General features: G+C 38.8%; 1 protein-coding gene across 5 annotated transcripts in view; it reads right to left on the bottom strand.

Annotated features, from left to right (window-relative positions):
- The window catches only part of grid1a (glutamate receptor, ionotropic, delta 1a), a 332,162-nt gene that overhangs the window by 102,464 nt on the left and 209,512 nt on the right, over positions 1–20,186 (bottom strand). For all 5 annotated transcript variants that reach the window (XM_055018770.1, XM_055018769.1, XM_023271458.3 and 2 more), the window contains one exon: positions 4,226–4,510. In XM_055018770.1, the coding sequence (XP_054874745.1) occupies positions 4,226–4,499 (274 nt within the window). In that variant the 5' untranslated portion in view covers positions 4,500–4,510. The remainder of the gene's footprint in view (positions 1–4,225; positions 4,511–20,186) is intronic.

Genomic DNA, 20,186 nt, shown 5'->3' with positions numbered 1-20,186 from the left:
TTGATGCTTTATATACATTGTTAAACTTAAGGCACAAGTTACAAAAAATGATTGTTAGATTAAAAAGTTGGAGGTACTGTTCAGGATGATATCACAAGCTTAAGATTTGCTAAATACATTGAAGAGCACATTTGTTTTTTTATGATATTGTTTCTATATTGTTAAGACATTCTGGGTGTTGCTTTGAAGACAGCTGGCAGGAAAGCAGATAACCTGGAAAAGACCCAGAGATGTACAGTAATTCTGGTACCAGTGTACTAATATATACTGTATACAGACATATTTTAAACTTTAAATTCACACGAGGATCTATAACTGCACAAGCCATTAAATAAAAAAAGAGCCTATATCACTGTTCAGATGCACATTTTTAACATTAAAACAGCTTTAACTGATTGAAAACATTATAAAACAAATGTAAAAATACCTTAAGAAAAGCCAACAACAGTGGCCCTACATCTAAGTTAGCAGTATATTTTGTGGTTATGAAGCTTTGAATACTGGCTGATTTACGTGTATTTGTTATTTTAATGTGAACTACTAGTAACCCTCCTATGAGAAAGACTTTCTTAACTTAAATAAGGCAGCCTAATTTGATGTAGGAAAATGAATTTTATTTCAAAACGTATATACTGGCACCATTTTAATAGTGTTCCTTATTGAATGCATGTTATTAACCCCTGTGTCAGTGGTAGACCACATATAAGGTGTTTTGCATTTTATCTTCCTGTCTCTCCTATAATTCCTGTAGGTGTGAAGACTTTTTTTAACCTGGAATTCAAACTGAGAAGACACCTAATCAGTGAGAGGAACTGAAAGCTCCAGTGTGGGTGTGAAGCACTGATTATTGAGCCCCGCTACTATTTTGGTATAGACCAAAACAAGCTCAATAAACCAAGTGTTCAAGCAAGCAGCACAAATATCTGACATCTGGCATCTAATTTGTAATCTTCTTTGCTTGTTTTTTTTTTTTTTTTGATTAGTTGCTTTTTTTCAGTCGAAATTTTTGCCATTTTTAAACTGTTTTGTTTAAGAATAGCTAGAAGCTTGTCTGACACATCTAAGATTTCAGAACTTTGGAGTGTTTGGTAGAAAAAAATACATTTTTACATAAATAAACAATCAAAACAGTATCATTTTGAAACTCAGCTACTGTATTGATGCTAATATTGAAAAAACATACACAATTCTGACCATACTTCAGGAAAGTAAATGGGTCAATATAGAAGTGTGAGACTTTTTGTAACACAGTTGACAGGTATCATACTTGACATTTGTGCTGTTCAAAGGCGTAAAATCAACATGACTGCCTATAACCAAACACCACATGGCATTTTTACAGAAGTATTCTTCTAAATATTATATATGCAACTGAGTAAAATTGAAAGATATTGTAGTAAACCTGTTGACATGCCATAAATCCACACTTGACTCACACACTACTTTATATTAAATAAGTCAGAAAGCCTTGGAGTCTGGCCAGTCTTTTCTTCAGGAGGAAATGACATCATGTGGAGCAGGTCATGTGATCTGGAATTAACACACTTCCTTGAGAGGTGTTTTTGTAATGGGGAACTTAGTTGAAAGTGATTTCTCGGACACAGATACAATTTGTTATTTTCCATGTAAAATGTGATATATTGCCAAAAAACAAATATCTGTCATGATTATCTCAACTTAATAAAAAGAACACAATCAAAACAATTTCTGAATAAGCTAATTATATTATTGTTTAGCTAATTAGAAGGTGGTTGTTATTAAATTCGGATGGTTATTTAGTTGACATTTTAGTGATATCCAGTCATTTTTTTAATTAATAAGTGATTGCTTCCATAATAAATAGTTATGAAATTTGTAAAGACATGAACGTAAAAAATATTAGTTTTTTTTTTTTTTTTTAACTTTTAATAAAAATGTATGCAAGATATATCCCATGGACTTCAAAAGTCCCTCTATATATTGAGCCAAATAAAATTGAATACATCAGCTAAAGTTGAGAAATGTACACACTAATTACACTTCTTATACATACATTTATTGAACACACTAGTACACACTAATATACATAAAGTGAGTAAAATTGAGTTCACGGCGTGTCAACAGAGATTTGAAGACAGTATTCTTCTCCATAGACAGGGGTGTGGGTCACTGTAGCACCGCTTCGAGGCAGGCACCACGGGTATTTTGACTGTTCTGTGATGAGGATCCCAATTAGCCGCTACATTCCTTAATTAAATGAGTGCAGAGTTAAACAGTGTAACACTAGCACAAATGTCAATGGTGCCAACTTTGTAGCACCTAATTTAGCAGACTTAAAAAAGGCTATTTTGTTACAACGGTGCCTTGTTAAACCAACCCTTTGTGCATTAGACACACATTGCTGTGCACAAAGTCTGAGGCCTTTTGGATGCTTAGATTCCTGTATGTTGCACGGCACCATCAGGGATCTGTTCTCTTGGATGGCGATGAGCCCAAACATACAGTCACAGTCATACAGCAGCATCTTCAGTGACTAGAACAACAAGGAGTCCTGGAACAGATGGTAAGGTCCCTACAGAGCCTTGATTTCAACATCACTGAGTCAGTCCTGGGTTACATGAAGAGACACAAGCCTGAATCCCCAGAAGAACTGTGGTGAATTCTCCAAGATGCTTGGAAGAACCTACCTTCCAAGTACCTTAAAAAAAACTGTACCTGTGAGAATTGGCTCAAAGGCAAAGGATGGTCACAGAAAATATTGATCTAGGTTTTTTTTTTTTTTAATATTTACTGCACTTCTGTTCTGCTTGTGTTAAAGTAACTGAAAACTCTACTCCAGGTTTCCTCTTACAGGTCTGGAAATTTAATTTATAGAGTACAAGACTGTATACTGTTACCTTAGATCCTGATTTAGTATAATTCACTGAATAAAGGTGTATTACAACAGGGGGGGAAATGCTTTAAAATTACCTAAAAGGAAGACAATTGAGAAAAATAGACACACATACAACAAACTAGTAGGACAGACAGACAGACAGACAGACAGACAGACAGACAGACAGCTAATTAGTCAAACAGACACCATGCAGTCAGAAAGACACACAGACAGCTGGTCAGGCAGACAGCTCATCACAAAGAGAAAAAAAAAAGTTATATCAAGACAGCTAGTCACACAGACAGAGAGCAAGCAGTCACAAAGGAAGATCTCTAGCAAAACAGATGGTCAGACACATGGTGACCTAGCTAGTCAGACACACGGAGAGTTATATATTCAGGAAGACAGATAGCAAGAAAGAAAATACAGAGGGACGAAGACAGTTTGTCAGGCAGACAGACAGACAGGTGCTCTTACATGGAAGCACCTGGGATTTTCATCGGAGCACACGGCTTTTTGTTATCGATCCAACTCAATGCTGAGAATGCACTTTGCACAAAAGAGTGCCAATGTCAGAAACAAATCCAAGGACACGTCTCTGCAAATGCCTTCAGTGTCCAAAACTCTGGTTTGGAAACTTGCATTGGGGCGGGGTGGCTGTTTTTCCCTTGCAGGCTTGCTTTACTATACACTATATCAACTGTAGCTTAGCCTCTTTCCAGTAGTGAAAAAATAAAAGTGATTTATACTTCCTTCTAGATTGCACCCTTCCAAGTAGTAAAAAGGATTAGTCAGCAGAGGCAAAGTCTCAACTGAGGAATAGCAATGCAGCAGCGTAGAGACTCTCTTCATCTTTCCACCCTCGTGCTGCCTTGCCAATCACGCCTTGATCCACAGTGCCTTGAGCCAGATGTGGGTCAGGAAAGGTCTGCTCCAGAGGGACGTTACAGTGAGAATAATGAAGCAGGGGACACTCCCTCGAAAAACGAGGGTGCCACAAATGAGCCAATTAGACTCCTTGAAGATGGTTCTAATGGTGAATGCTGCAACCGGATCTTGTTTTTCCTCGCGACTTTTACTGAACTTTTGATTTATTTTTTAACAGTGTGAAATTACAGTATGTGTGTGTTTATATGTGTGTGTGTAAGGGGCAGTGATGATGTTCTTTCATCTCAGTTCCCACTTGGTGTATTTGTTTCAGCGCATGAATTCTCAACGTTAATACGGCCTCACTTCAGCCCGATCTCCCTCCTGACACCGGAGATGCGGCATTAACATTTAAATGAAAGTCCTGAGATCATCTTACATACAAATGTACGTTTATGGGATGCGTTTGACGATCTAAACTGATCTCGCTCGTCCCCAACTCACCGTAGTCGCTCTCGTAGAAGATGATGAACTTCTGCCAGTGCAGTTCGGAAACGAGGGTGAGCAGGACGTCGCTGATTCGAACAGGTGGACGGGCAGCCAACGTGTAGCTCTCTCCGTCCGGGCTGGGGTTGAGCTGGCAGGCGGTGCGGGGAGCGCCTTCGCCATTTCTTTGAATGAAGAGGTGGGGGATGTGCATTGCATCTGTCAGAGACTGCAGAGCACTGGCGGCTGCACAGCCTGTGGATGTTACCAGAGCGAGGATCCCCTGGTTCATCAACTCGCATGCTGGACGGAGAGAGAAAAAAAACAGGCAGAATGTGAATGATGAGGAAGGACTTAAGTAGAAATGCAAGGAAATTGAGATGCTGATTTGAGGGAGGAAATAAAAGGAATAAACGAACAAGGAAGCAATAACCAGCAACGTGTAGAAAATTGGGATTGGATGAAAATAGGGAAGCGAATGAGAGTCAACATTGTTAGACACGTCATTTCAAAATGTGCTAAATTCCAACATGGATTTCATTAAAGTAATATAGTTTTTTTACCCAGGTTTTAAGAACATAGCATATTATTCAAGAAAATACACTCAGCAAGGCTTAAAAATTCCAGACGGTTCTTTGTGTTTCCCCCTTAGGATTATGTCTGAGCCTCTGCAGTTGAGAACAGATCACAGAAAGTAGGGGGCTGGAACCGAAGTTGTATCTTAATGTGTAGATGAGAGATCCAGTGGGGGGCATCCTCTAATCTTTGTCAAAAATGACACAGCTGATTAAAGGCAAAATGATTGCTAAAGGTAACAGCCACTTGAGAACAGCAGGTGCATCAGAGAGCTACAGGAGACAGAGCAGAGGTGGCAGCTGATTGGCAAGAATCTGTTGCAAATAAGAATCAAAGAACATTTTAGCTGGATGCATAAAAAAAATGCCTCAAATGAATCTCAGCTGAATATTGTCCCACATAGCCCTCACTTTCTCGCTCACTTTCAAGTACTGCCAGTGGGAAAATCTGTAAACAAGCAGGGATTAAGATTGTAGACACATGCTTGTAGTGTCTGTGGTGGGTCTTAACATCCCAACATCTTTATTTACACGTGTAATTTGGGCAGAATCTGCTTGAAGATCCTCTTAGAGCAGGCCACAATTTCCGTTGGGCCCAAAATGCTAAATGTCTTTCAGAGATGAAAATGACATCTGCAATATTAACTAATAAGTTAGAAATTGACTGTTCTGTCTAAGTGGTGGTTAATATTTAATGACAGCAGGGCAGACTTGAGGTTGCATACTAGGCATTTGCTATTTACTATTTGAAAAATAGCCCAAAAAGATGACTCTTTCAACCAAAATTGCACTATGTTTAGTCCCATTAAACACAAATTTTATTTCTGTCACAGTAAATAGGCACAATTCCATCAATCTTAAAGACTTATTTTGTTACATAGCTTCAGGCCTACTACTATAATACCATAATGTGTAGTATACCCAGTAGGGACTGATCGATATGGGGTTTCCAGGCCCCACATCGATGGGATTATTTGCACTCAGCAAAGCCGATAATCAGTATTTGAACCAATATACATTACATGCGATGTTTTAACAGCAGAGAACCCGTCATTCATAACTAGACTTCTTCATTAATAAAGGTGGCTACAACTGAAAATGGAAAATAGAAATAGGAGTGATTAAATTAGGACATTCTCCTCCTGTTTATGTGGGATCAGCTGACATTGATCAGTTTGTCTCCTCCAGTTCCATCTGCTGTTCTTCTTATTTTTCTTTTACTGTTCTATCATTTTTATTACCCACTCTGGTCCATATCTTAACGCATTATTAATTATTGTTTTCCAGACTCTCTCTTTGTAAGTTTGCTTTGTCTATTGTTTCACAGACAGCTTTCCAGACTTGGCCACTAGCTGTTAGCGTAGCATTAGCCACTGTGAGAGCAGCTAACTTCCTGGTTTGTGGCAACAACTTGCATTTCTTGTTCAGTTTCTGTGCTTGAGAGATGTTTCTGAGACCACAGATTAACTGCAGACAGAGAGAGGTGGCTGCATAAGTCCTTAAGTAGTGCATTTAATTTACCAATAATCAAAAACACTGATATCGAAAATCTGAAAAATGCCAAATATTGGCCATAATAATCAGTATGTCCCTAATACCTAGTAGAATACATTATAGTATGCCATCAAACTAGTTATGACCATCATGCAACTTTACCAAGATCCATCCTGAACTTCAGCTCATATTCTTCTCACGTGTCTTGAAGTTAACAAAAAAAAAAAAAAAAAACATTCGTAATTACTGACCCTATGGTCCTGACCTAACTTTCTCCCGGAGTATAAAGAACATAAAGCAAAATGTATTTGCGTAGGCTAGAGGATGCAAAACACAGAAAAAAGGCAATTATCACGAAATAGAGTGATACGAATCCAAATGGAGAACAGTTTAAATGAAGAATATTGAATTTGCATTTAATTTTAAGCTCTATCTCTTATGAGCTGCATAATCATTTACTACAGGGATTGTCTCATTTTGCATGTGACATGAGACAGGCAAAGGCAAACGACGCCTTTAAAATTCAACTCACTATTTCTCAAACAGCAGGGCTCTTATAATTTCAGCATAAACAGCTGAGCATATTGTGCAAAACAGCAATTAAATGTTCTCTCACTGCATTTCATAATACTGCCTAATTACAGAGTCTGCAAAAATATTGCACAAAGCAGCAGCACTGCAGTCGAAGACCACATTATATCATCTTGTGACGGAGAATTATGAGACAACACGACATGAACATATCAAAACCATACAAGTCAGAGAGCACAGCATCAAATCTACAGTGATACAGGAGAGGATGTGGAGAAAAGGGATTAAGACGGAGGGGTGAGGAGGGGGAGAACTGGAGTGATGCTGGAGGAAAAGGGCTGTTTTGAAGGGGTTTGCATGGATGTATGGCAGAGGAGAAGAACCTTTAATATGACAAATGATGATTTCATCTGCTGACTGCAAGCACACGACTGCATTAAGACGCTGTAAATCACAAGTGCAAGGAAACTGAGTAACATACTAAAGAAGAGCAGGGAAATATCAGACATCCTCATGTTGTTGCAGTGGAAGTAAAACCAGCAACACAAGTGCAGAGCAGGAGGGAAAAGGGTAGATTATTTGTAGCTTTTTTGCATGAATACTCAGGAGAGTTCAACAGAGACAGCGTTCTTCCCCGGGGCAGAAAGTATGATTGTTAGTGTGTGGGAGAGACAGAGAGACATGCCAACATGTGCAACAGGGCACTTGGCTAATATTCTGAAGGGCACCGTGAAATGCTGCTCAGTGGGAAGTCATGTAATACAAACATAGCTTTGACTGTGATACAGCGTCTAAATGTATCAGTTGGCTACAATTAAATCTGAAAAAAGTAGGGCTGGACCCTAATATCTGAATATTTGGTCCCGACGGTGGTATCCGGATATTAATTTTGAGATCCGAACATTCGCCCCCCTCAAAAAACCAGAAACTGTTATTCGGTCCAGCCCTAGAAAACAGAGACAGTCTGGTTCTGACTGGATATCACTAAAATGTCAACTAAATAACCTTCCAAATTTAATAACAACCACCTTCTAATTAGCTAAACAATAATAAAATGAGCTTATTCAAAAATTGTTTGGATTGTGTTCTTTTTATTAAGTTGAAATAATCATGACAGATATATTTTTTTGGCAATATATCAAATTTTAGATAAAAAACAACAAATTGTATCTGTGTCTGAGAAATCACTTTCAACTAAGTTCCCCATTACAAAAACACCTCTCCAGGAAGTGTGTTAATTCCAGATCACATGACCTGCTCCACATGATGTCATTTCCTCCTGAAGAAAAGACTGGCCAGACTCCAAGGCTTTCTGACTTATTTAATATAAAGTAGTGTGAGAGTCAAGTGTGGATTCATGGCATGTCAACAGGTTTACTACAATATCTTTAGAAATAATTTTCAATTTCAATTTTACTCAATTGTATATATAATATTTAGAAGAATCTTTCTGTAAAAATGCCATGTGATGTTTGGTTATAGGTGGCCATGTTGATTTTAGGCCTGAAAACAGCAAAAATGTCAACTATGTTACAAAAAGTCCCGCAATTCTATATTGACCCATATGGGGCTATTTTTGCTTGAGCTCTAGCTTAAGGATCCTGCCTGTTGTATTAGAACAACACATTAACTACAGCTAAAACAAAAGCAAAATTAATCTGCAAAATTGGAACTGATTAAATGTAAAAAATGGTCCAAATGTTGTTTGGTTTAATCTCCTCAAATGTGAAGATTTGTTTCTTTTCTGTGCTTTACATAATATTAATGAGGAATTTGAGAGCTTTGGATTCTTAGTCTGACAAAACAAGACACTCAAGATTCCACTCAGTGCACCCAAAACTGATAATGGGTATTTTTGATATTTCAGCACATTAGTAGAATGCCAAGAACTTCTGATACTTAACCTGAAGGACTGAATCATTCACTGGGTCATAAAATGTCTGCAGAAAGAATGTTAAAATTTGTAATATGAACTAAAAGCAGAGAAAAATTGTCAGTCTTGTTTTTTATTTATTTATTTTTTTTAGAATAAAAGCACATGCATAATGTAACCATCTATAGAGACATTAATTAACAAACTCCTGAATGTTCAAGTTACTCCGGTATTAGTCTGACTCACCTAATGTGGATTGTGGGTTTAAGCCTGCCATTGGATGCATATTTCATGCAACTTTCTCCTTCCCCCTCCGCTATCCACATGTTTACCCCTTTCACTACAGGGAAACAACATCAGCAGCCTGTAGGGAGCGACCTACCACACTGAAATTTTCAAGTATTGCTGAGGATTTGGATCGTGCAGCAAAGCAGCCCTGCTAGTTTATTTTTCAATGAATTATCCATTTTAATGACTGTTCTCGCTCCCCTGCGCGCAAATGTTCCACCAAAACAGTGGAGTAGTTTCTAATGTTTAGGAGTGCAAAATTCAAAAGTGTTGAGACTGAAAAACATACTTTTGAGACAGAATCAATAGGAACACAGCTAAAAGCAGGTGCTGGTGCTATATTGATTCAAACTAGGTACATTTTTAACCCAGTGACTTGTACTGTGAGATTGATGCTGAAGCAGAGGTACGTAGAGAAGCTGGTAGCAGAAATATGAACATCAGTGCAAAGTAAACACGGAGGACTGCCGCCGCTGTGCAAACTCAACCATTAATATATTTTGATTTGGTTGTTTAATTGTGTTAACAGAGAATTTACAGTGGTTGGTCTCATTTTTAAACACTTGACACTATGCCTTTTTCACATTTTCTGGAGTGGATAGTGGCATTGTTTTCATCCTCTAAAGGCCGTGACACACAAAAAATAAAAAATAAAAATCTATAATTAAGCCCAATTTTGACATGATGGCAAAGTTATTGTAATTCTATGACATCGTGGTCACAATGATAGATTAGACTGAGCTTGATCCACCGCAAAATCAGCCACTGGACTGATGATTGTTTGCATCTTGGCCCGACTCAGGCTTCCTTTCTCATTGCTGCTGTGCAAGCACATCTGTCCAAATGACTGAGGTTCAAAATACAATATTTTCCATTTCATTGTGTTATAATTTACATTGGTGGGTCTCAAATTTAAACACTGCCACTATGCATTTTGCACACTTTCTGAGGTGGAAAGTTGATGTTTTCTTCGCCAAAAGGGCGTGGCACCTGTAAAACGATTAAAAACTAGATACCAAAAAGAAAACAAAAAAAAGATTTCTACGTTTGATTTTTATATAATGGAATAGCAAGTGCAATTGTATGAGTCTGTACTCAACATGATGGATAACCTGTATTTTGTGATTGTGTATTGTTAGTGCCAGCATTTCCAAAATCACTGCAGTATCACATTTGTCATTTACTTCACATATTTCACCATCTGCTAATGCAAAAAACTGCAACCTTACCTCACCCTGTGTTATGAGACCAATAGAAACTTCTTTTTTTTTTCTGTTTTTAAAAGCCATAACCCATACCCCCCGTCCTTCAGCTCAGCTACTTTAAGCAGACTGTGGCTAAAGTGCGTCTGCAGCCATTCTGGCTCCATAATGGACACCCCAGGCCCATTATACAGCAGACAGCCAACTGACAGGAGGGAGGAGTGCTCTACAGTCATTGGCAAGAATGATAATGGTGGAATAATGACTCTTAAATGTTCCCCCTGAAGTGGACAGAGGCCATCATTCATTTTCTTCCAGCTATCTGACATCTAATGTCAGCATATAACAGCAGTCTTATACATGCGTCTTAAAGAATGACTCCCTTTTTCAGGATAATGCATGCAAAGCATCTGAAAATCATGCTGTGACTTAATGTAATTATGTTTATTTGAACTAATTTGATGAATGCAGGGTCTAGAAATTAAAGGAGAGGCAGCTTTTTAAAGGAGTCTACAAGGTAAAGGAGTTGCAACAGGGAGATGGAAACAACAGCTGCTTCCTTTGGAAAGAGAGATTCACTAATCTATCAAGCCCACTGAGGAAAGGCGTTCATTTTCTTCTCAGTAATGTTATGGTTGATCGATGCATGATGAACTCAGTAGAGGTGTATGAATTTTTAAACACTTCTAATCAACACTGCATATCTAAAACCCTGATATAGTTGCCATCGCAATGAGATCATGCATTTTTTTCCCCCTGCAAACTGTCGGCAAATGCAGTGACCAAACGAAGGAAGGAGCTTTGGAGAGTGTAAGCAGTTATCTTTCATGTTCCTACGCTCATAACTGAATCTGTTATATAAGACATCTGGCATGTGGATTAGGGCTGATCAACAAAAGCACACGGCATTTTTCTGCTCAAGCCCTCCCCTCATCAGACCAGTTCAGTTCTGCACAGATGGGCCAGGGAGCAGGAAAATTATCATCAAGACACCAGGCTGGGAAAAAAAAGAAGACATTACAGCATTTTGCCACACAATCTGTTTTCCCATGAAAACTGGATGTCATCAGTGTCTTGCCCTCATTTTACCAATGTAATACAGAGGGATGAAACAAGCCACCACGACACTGCCATAGTGAATATTGCATAAATTAGGTCTGTCTCAGTGATTTCACAGCCTAAATAAGACAGACTCATTTAGTTTGCTCTGACTGAGGGCAAAATCCTAGTATTCAAAGGAGAGTCACCACTGTGATAAATGCTGCCGTGCTGTCAACACCACTCTATCCTGCAGTGACTGCAATCTAATTGAGACTGTTTGTAATATTCGATCTAGAATGAAATATTGTCTGTTTTATATTAATCAGAGAACGTTTGAGAAGGCTCTGACAGGGTAAATACCCCTTGAGCACGGGACAAGGAAAATGTTGCATAGCAAAAATGAGATCTAGCACACATTTAGATTTGACATTTCAGTGAAATTTCACAGGGATGTAATCACTTCTGTTATGTACTGTACATACTGTACTTATGAACTGTCAGTGCACCAACATTGAATCATCCTCCTCCTCTTTGCAGCACAAAGCGCTGATTACAACGTGAAGTGCTGAGATTGAGAAACCCTGCTGCTAAATTAGTCACTGATGGTTTTCAGACATTCAGAAAGGGGAAACCGGCACACATTTCCCTTTAATGTTTTTGCTGCTGGAAGATCCAGAAAACCTTTAAAAGATCAATATCACCATCAGCTGAGAGGAGACTGTATGTAGTGTCACTTCCTTATGAATGGACGCTTCCCTCTTCTGCTTTTGGCAGCTTCCCATAACATAATAGCTCTTCAACACACAGAAGGGAGAAATAGGAAAGATCGGTGTTATATGGGAGCTTGACAAAGGCTTAGTTCAACATTTAAGTGCAGCAGCAACATTGCACCTCTGGTAAGAATGAATCTTCTCTCCATCTCTCTTTCACCTTCACTCACTCAATATCATCATGCTCTCTCCTTTGGGAAGATAAACATCCATGGCCCTTTCCCAGCACTTGCTCTCCTGCTGTCAGACTACGATAAGGGTACATATCCCTGTCAATACTATTGATGCCAAGACTGCCCATGTCATCTGAACTGTTATGGAGTATTTCACTGCAGGAAATTATACCCTCCAGACAACTGACAGGTAGAAGAGCAGAAATACGCTTAGTAGAGCAGATACAGTTTATATTTTGGGTGTGGATACAAAAATAGCAGTAGGACCTGTGCAGCAAAACCCCCCAACATAACAACCTTGCACAATAAAATATAAACCTTAGTGAGGCCTGAATGTTCAATTTCTGTTTTGTCCGCTGGGGTGACAAGAGCCTCACAGTACAATACAAGTCAATACAACACCAGCACCATTACAACCTACAGCCTTGAAAATTGGATTCAACAGTTGGATCAGTAACTCTCTGACATGGTCTGAACAAAAAGTTTTGCCTTACAAGCTTCACATTTGTTGGGTCTTTTGTATTGAAATGAGATTACAAGTGGGGCCCTGGCGGTTTAAGATGTTAATCGTGATATGGCATCTCACAGCTGCTATTTCTATCTGTCTAATAATCCCCTAGAAATAATGGCATTACAGTACATCCTTTTTATTAATGTGTTCATATCTGTATATGGCAGATGCTTAAAAAGTCAGTGGGAACTGCTGCAGGGATTAAAAGTGATTAAATAACACAGTTCTTTCTCATACTGCTAAACTTAATATTTCTATTGCCTGATTTCAAAAGTCAAATGGAGTAAGAGCGTAAAAGTCAATGGCTCTTGACTTTTACAGCAAAGCCACTTTTGCTATTACTTATAAGCACGTCTTAAGTCTCTAATGGCTGAGATGGCTCCACTATTAATAATTCACTGCAATGGCACATTTGTTGCAGTACAAATAGTACAACATAGCTGGCATCTGTGTAGGTGTTTTAAACTACACTGTGCTATAAGTCCTACCTATTTACCTTTACAGCCAATTTCCATAATTATATGTGTATGAAAAGCGCCACAGACATTTAACCTGCAGCCTGCACACAATGGCTTCGGTAGCATTGGTGTGAAATCTAATGAACTACCATATACTCAGTCAGCTTCATCTTGCAAAAGCATAGAAACTGTGCTGTAGTTTTCCATCAGTCTCTTTATCTGAGGCTGCCTTACAGCCACAGCTCTGTCTGGTGCTGAAGAAACTGCAATGAATGTAAAAAACATAGATCTAATTGAAGATCTAAACAGATTGAGAATGAGATCCAGTTTGTTCTGTACTTCTTTCATGTCCTTTACCTGTGTCCCTATGTTAAAAACTCCTTTGAGAGCTCGTCCTTGTTACTTATGCCATCAGAGCAGACAAAAGAAGATAGCCGCTGTGCCCTGTGAAATTTATGCTGGAGGATATTTTTTGGCAGCTGGTACCGGAGGGATGCGAGAGAAGAAAAAAGCCTCTTGTGTGCATCTCTGCAGCTTGAGAGAAGAGCTTGACCTAATGCAACCCACTTCATATACATTCAGTAAACCAGCAAACAGAGAATGTAAACAAAACTAGAGCAGATCTGATACACTGGAAAGGCCCACCCAGAGCACAGTTTGCTGAAAGTGCTGAGTCACTGGCTGCTGTTCTGACACTGAATCCGATGCCACCAGACAATGATAAAAACAACAACACCAACATGTGATACAACTAGCTGCCATGTCTCATGGCGTCAGTTGCAACAGTTGAACAATTGGTTGTGACTTCACCGTTTTCCCCGAAGCACCGGGCTTTTGATGTACTTCACAGAGCAGACGTGTGAGAGGATTCTCAGTCTGTAACATGAAAGATAATGATTTTAATTTTTAATTTTCCTGACGTCTGTTGGAACAATTGCACAAATGTCATTCTCAAACTGCATTGATATTAAGCCATTTAAATAAATCCCCACCACTCTGTGTTTCTTTGCTCTCTCCCGACTTTTTAGGGTGATTTCGACTCTCTGTCACTTGTTCTCTCATCAACTTAGCACAACCACTGCTTCTTCCAGGGCGAATGTGGTCAGTCTAATGTGCATAATATAGTGCTGCGTGTAAGCAGTGATGCATGTGTTTGTTTTTTCTTTTTTTTTTTTTTCCTCTTGCTTGTATGAGGCTCATTAGCCTTCTTACAATTAACATGCAGACGTGCCTGCTGGGAACAGGGGCTCCATTGGCAGCAGTGTGCTGAATGTTGAAACAGGTGAATAGAGAGCCTAGTTTTTATATGGCAAACATGTGTTTGGGGTTTGTGATGATTGATTTGGATGGTTTTATCGACAAAGGTTGGCTAGCATTTTCAGAGGATAACCATGACTCATTCACTACTGGGACGAGGGACAGACTGGATGGAATTAGGAAACATCTCACGCTCTCTCTTGGTAATGTGTCATTTGCTCTGATACCATCTCTTTCTTTGTTTCTCTGTCTGTAAGTTTGCTCGACTCTTTTTCTTTCTCCCTGTTCACATATCTCGCTCCATCTTTTCTTTCTCATTTGATCTCTCCGTTTGCCTCTCACTTGTTCTGTTAATGTCACCCTGCATCTCGCTTGTCACAACCTACCCTTGTCTTTCTCAGCCTATCTGCATCTCAAGCAACACCTCAAACATGAGAGATAAATAATGAATTACCATAAGTTCATTCAGGGATATGGGCTTCCTCTGTGCTACAGCTGCAGAATATGAGACCAAACGGTTCAAGGATTAAACAACATGATGAAAATAATGTTTTGTAAAATATTATGTCTTCCACAAGTAAATTACTGGCTAAAGATTTGGATTCAACAGCAATGTTCAAATACCTGGAAGCTCTTTAGGGACAAATGATAAAATGAAATTGCAAAACCAACAGTTGCATTAACAAGCAAGGCTTCATCTCTTCTATGAAATTCCAAACGGAATGGAAATTGTAATGTAGAGTTAGTCTGAATTCTAAATTATCCTGCTCAACTGCTTATTCTTTCATCTCCTTGACTGGGCTAACATGTGGTTTATGTGATAACAGCATAAAGAGGTAGCTGAGGGCACCAGAGTATGACTTATTCAAGTGCCTGGGTGATTTAAAGTTCCCCCAGACATCTCACTGATACAAGTTTTGAATTTTTTTAAACAAGCCTGACCTCACTTTACAAATCTACTCAATCTGTCTGCAGTAACTAATGTTTCGGTGGCAACAGTGCAGCAGCTGGTGCACTTAATTGTGATTTAGCACATCTGTGAGTCTAGTGGTCTGACATGTATTCTACCCAGATGTTGAAAAGGTAGAAATGCATACATAGTCTTTACTGTTCATATAGTGTAACCACTTATCATGAAGAGCTCATTAGGATGATGAAACTTTTGTCTCGCTCATAGTACATAAATGTGAATCCTTCATGTGTCTGGTTGGGTTACAGGTAGTGGTTATCAAGCTACACTGCGGCTCTTGTAAGTACACTGTGAGACTACACCTGTTCGCTATCACTATCACCTCCTTCTAGAATTCTGTGGTTTGCACGTAGTCTGAGGAAAACAACAGTTTCAGATGTGGAACTTGGTCAACAAAGATGTCTACAAATTCAGCCGAATGAAAATATCCTCAATCTCATGACACTGGGTGCAGGCCAGTCTATTCCTTTATCCTTGTTTATTCATTATTTAACTGCATGAATGTATATGTGTGCCTTTTTTCTAGGTCTGTATTAAAAATAGGTCATGAAAAATGTACACTAATTCTCAAAACTGACTGAAATGAACCACTTGGTTTATTTGTTTTTTTTTTTTTTTTGGAATATAGATATCCTCCTGAGATCCGGCCCATGCATTTATGTCCTCTGTACTGCACATTTGTTTTTGATCTACATCATCTGTATCATTTTAACTACGCTACTAAGTCCTGATGAGCTCAGTAGAGGACTCCCTGCCTTCCCAGTGATATCTCCTGTGTTTGGGTTGGATGAGAGAAACTTTGTTTTCATGCTGGGACAAAATGGAGATGGCAGCGAAAGGGGAAAATATTGTTAAGATATCGTTGTTCGACTGATGGTAATCGTATATTTTCTTGTTTATGAACATGTTGTAAATCATTCAAGTTCAGTTAAACTTTTTGTCAGGAAAAATAATATCCCCTTTATGAATGTCAGCTGTAATGGACATGATTTAATGGGGTGAGGTAATAGCTAACTAGCTTGCTACTTCTTTGTTTACATTCAAATTTCTGTCCCAAAACACGCTTATTTGCTGGGTAATAAACATGCCGAATGTAAATTAATTAATGTAATAACTAAACAGTTGTTTATAGCTATGTTTCATTCGACCTCCTAAATGTTACACTCTTGTAGGATGCAGAACTGAAAGGATTTTGTACCAGATAATTGAGGATTAGAAAATGGGTTGACATTCTTGTTCTCTTGATGGCCTGTTGTGATTTCAAAGTGTTGCAGATCTGTTTTTTTAACTGTAAAATTGTTCTGTTGTCCACTACAGTGGGCACGCTGTAAAATCTAAAATAAAGATATATTAGAAAATTCTAAATTGTCTGTTGTTTTAGCTCCAAAAAGGCAGGAAATCACAAAACAAGTTAAATTGAAAGATTTTTTCCCCCTCAGTTCTCAGGAGGATATATGCCTAGCTGTACATGTATATAAAATAAACACAGTCTAAAACCATGCAGCTACAAACAAAAACGTTGGTAGACACAAATATAAGGTACACCATTAAGAAAAGCATTTACTTCAGGATGTCGTGTCATGTTTTGGCAATGTGCACCACTCAAACAGTTTGTACATCAGTCATCTAACAGTAGTCAAACACTGTTTATGAAGTAAGTCGGCAACACCCTTCAGATTCTGACAAATTTTTTCTCATACCTCATTAAAGCTGTGCAGCACTGTTTCAATGTCACATTTATAGCAAAAATAGGCTTTAGGTTTGTGCTTTGCTCAGCAGTTTAGAAAGCACTTAGCAAATGCTGACCTCCATGACATTACACTCCCTATTTCAGTGGCTCACATGTAGCTAGTGATGTTGTCCCCTACATGAAGACTTCAGCATCTACAGTATGTCAGCCTACCAGCTCCACTGAAGCTCATGTTGGCACACAAGATCACAGCCACCTGTTCCCACAGCTTGAACAAAGCTGGACATGTGTTCATATGCAAGCCTGATGGCAGATATGTGCTCACTTACTTTGCAAAGTAATTCACTGAAACCCAGTACCGCCATTTACTGAGACCTGACTCATAGTAAGGAGCAGCCTTCTTCTTCTTCTTCTATGTTAAATCAGCTTGATGGGCTGATTCATTCTGCTGAGTTGAGCAATACACAGATGAAATGTCAAGCGGTTCGAAGACACAAGACCTGTGTAATGGCACTGGACGGTAAGTGATTCAGGGAAGACACCTCCCCCCTTCATCCCACCGCTAAAAATGCAAATGACCAAATTACTGTGTGGTGCTTTAACATGTATTGTCACATGTAAATGAAAAATGCAGTAAAACCATAAAATTAAACACTTTGTCAGTTTTTCAAACCTGAATGTCCTCAAATGATCTATTCGCTTTCTTCTTACTAAGGCAGTCCTCACATTTTAGCAGAAGAAGACATTAATGAAATTGCAATTAATACTTGTAAGGTCTTTAAATGAGAGTAATGGTGTGGGCAAAAATAAATAAACAACAACGAGGCAGATGGAAGAGGAATCTATTTAACCTGTTCGCCATTCTAGGCAATGGTGTCCTCTTGGGGAGCGTCGGCTTATAGAAGTCTTTTGGAATGACTGAGGTAAATTGTGCATATGCTAATTAATTACAGCAGAAGATGAAGGTTTCTATTCTCTTTAAAGGAATGGCAATCTGTATTAACATCCTGTTATCAGAAGTGTTTTTAAGTCTGAACTTCTTACAGGTTTCAACTTTTACAATCTGGAATGTACCTGCACTGGTTGGAGCAACTCATCACTAGATTCTATTTTAAGCATGATAATACAGAGTTATTCAAAAAGAATGAGCCAATTTAATTACGCAATATTATAATAAGGAAAAGCAATAGAATTAGTATTCTACTCACAAATTTTACTTCCTGTCTTACAAGTGTTTAATGTGGCCACCACCTACAGCAACACCAATGCAATAAGAGAATTCCTCCCAGACACGTATCAGCATATCATGATCCACTGAGTTGATCACTGTTGTTATTTGATGTCACTCGATGACCTTAAACATCAAATAAAAGTTGATTGTGAGTAGAATACTTGTGACTTGGCTGGAGTTTTCTATTGCTTTTCCTTAAAATATTGCGTAATGAAATCGATTCATTGTTTTTGAATAACCCTTTATTATCATGCTTAAAATAGAATCTAGTGATGAGTTGCTGCAACCAGTGCAGGTACATGGCTTGCATGGCTTTGTAACAATAAAAAACTGTTTTGTGATATATGTATGAAATACCATCAAGAATTTCCAGGACAGCATCAATTTAAAGTACACCTGATTGAAATCTGGCTATGATCCCACTCAAAATAGTCTTCTTATACAGTGATACTCTGCTCCCAGTGCTCCTGCTACTTTTGGAACTCTTTCTGGAATCAAGCATCATCTGCACTGCACACTGGGTCGCACCATCAAATTGAAGCTGGATTATTTATTGGATGCAAATGAGCATTACGTTTCGTGACAACTTAGCTGAGCTGATGCGATGTGGGGAAATGCTTAGTCAGGGATCAGCAGCGGCTCCAAGGCCGGCGAACCCCCAGCAAAAAACTTTTCATTGCACTGAGTGGGTACGTCTTGACATAATGGCAAATGTGACAGTTTAGTTTCTCTCTCGGATGCTTCAAGATGTTACAGTATAACTTTGTGTTGACAATCTGACCATGGAGGATGACTTCATGGTGCATAACCCCTTGAATATTAAAGAAACGACAAGTTTTTGAGACTGTTGGCTCTTTGGCTAAAAATTGCAGTTTTGACTGCAACCACGGTGAAATTGCAAATGTGCACTTACCAGTAATCAGAACAGGACTTCCGACAAGCGTTCCAACTTGGCAGGAACGCTGTGAATGTTGTATCACTGCACAAATGGACCCTTTTGAAGGGAACAGGAGCCAATCAGGTATAGTTACTGCTAGGTGCAGTTTCTGAATGTTTGGTGGTGAAAGGCTGTTATACTTGTCCAACTAAATAATGAGCTTCTACTTTCATGAACCACAACAAGAGCTGAAGCTCAAATGACTGAGTGCAAACTTGGTTGAAGATTGAGCGCGTACAATTCAGAGCAGTCCTTTGCCACAAAAAGGTTCTTTCTTGCTTTCTAAAGACAAATTGACTTTTCCCTAGAAATGTGCTCCCTTCTTAACATCAGCACTGTCTTGTTGAAAAACAAATTAGCTCATTATCCTTGAAAGGCTGGGCACATAGGAGCAGCATGCGTGACGAGCCAAGCCTTTGGTTGTGCCAAGCTGAAAATGTCAACATACTACCTTGAGAGTGCACATTAAACTCAGGCGGTAATGGCTGTCATAAGACGGATCCCCATTATCAAGTCCATTAAGGCATCACATTCATTCCCAATTTAGAAAAAAAAAAACATCCAACAAGCAGCGGGATTTTAAAGTTCAGAATGGGCATGTGTAGATAAATGCCAAGGTGACACGCTGTGCATTGAGCTGCCAACAACGCACCTTCCCCAGTTCATTAAATATCAACTAGAGGAGGCACGCATGCCAAAATATGTTTCTGTGCATCCATATGCATGAGTGTCATTTAATTTGCCTGAAAATATAGGCAAGATATATTCTGTTTGCACCTAATTCAGCTCCCAAATGTGGAAAACAGGTAGAATGCACTAGTTCAATGTCATCTGCCTCACTGTCTATGCTGCATTCAATCACTCTAAAAGCCACTGAACCCATACTAGTGGGTTTTTTTATTCCCAACAATCTATTCTGAGTCACAGAGGCTGCATCCTGAATCTAATCTACAAAACAAACAACAGCTGACTGAAATA

Source organism: Amphiprion ocellaris, chromosome 16 (genome assembly GCF_022539595.1).
Source record: "Amphiprion ocellaris isolate individual 3 ecotype Okinawa chromosome 16, ASM2253959v1, whole genome shotgun sequence".
NCBI classification, from domain to species: Eukaryota; Metazoa; Chordata; class Actinopteri; family Pomacentridae; genus Amphiprion; species Amphiprion ocellaris.
Note: the sequence above shows the minus strand (reverse complement) of the source record. Positions and strands in the feature narration are given on the sequence as shown.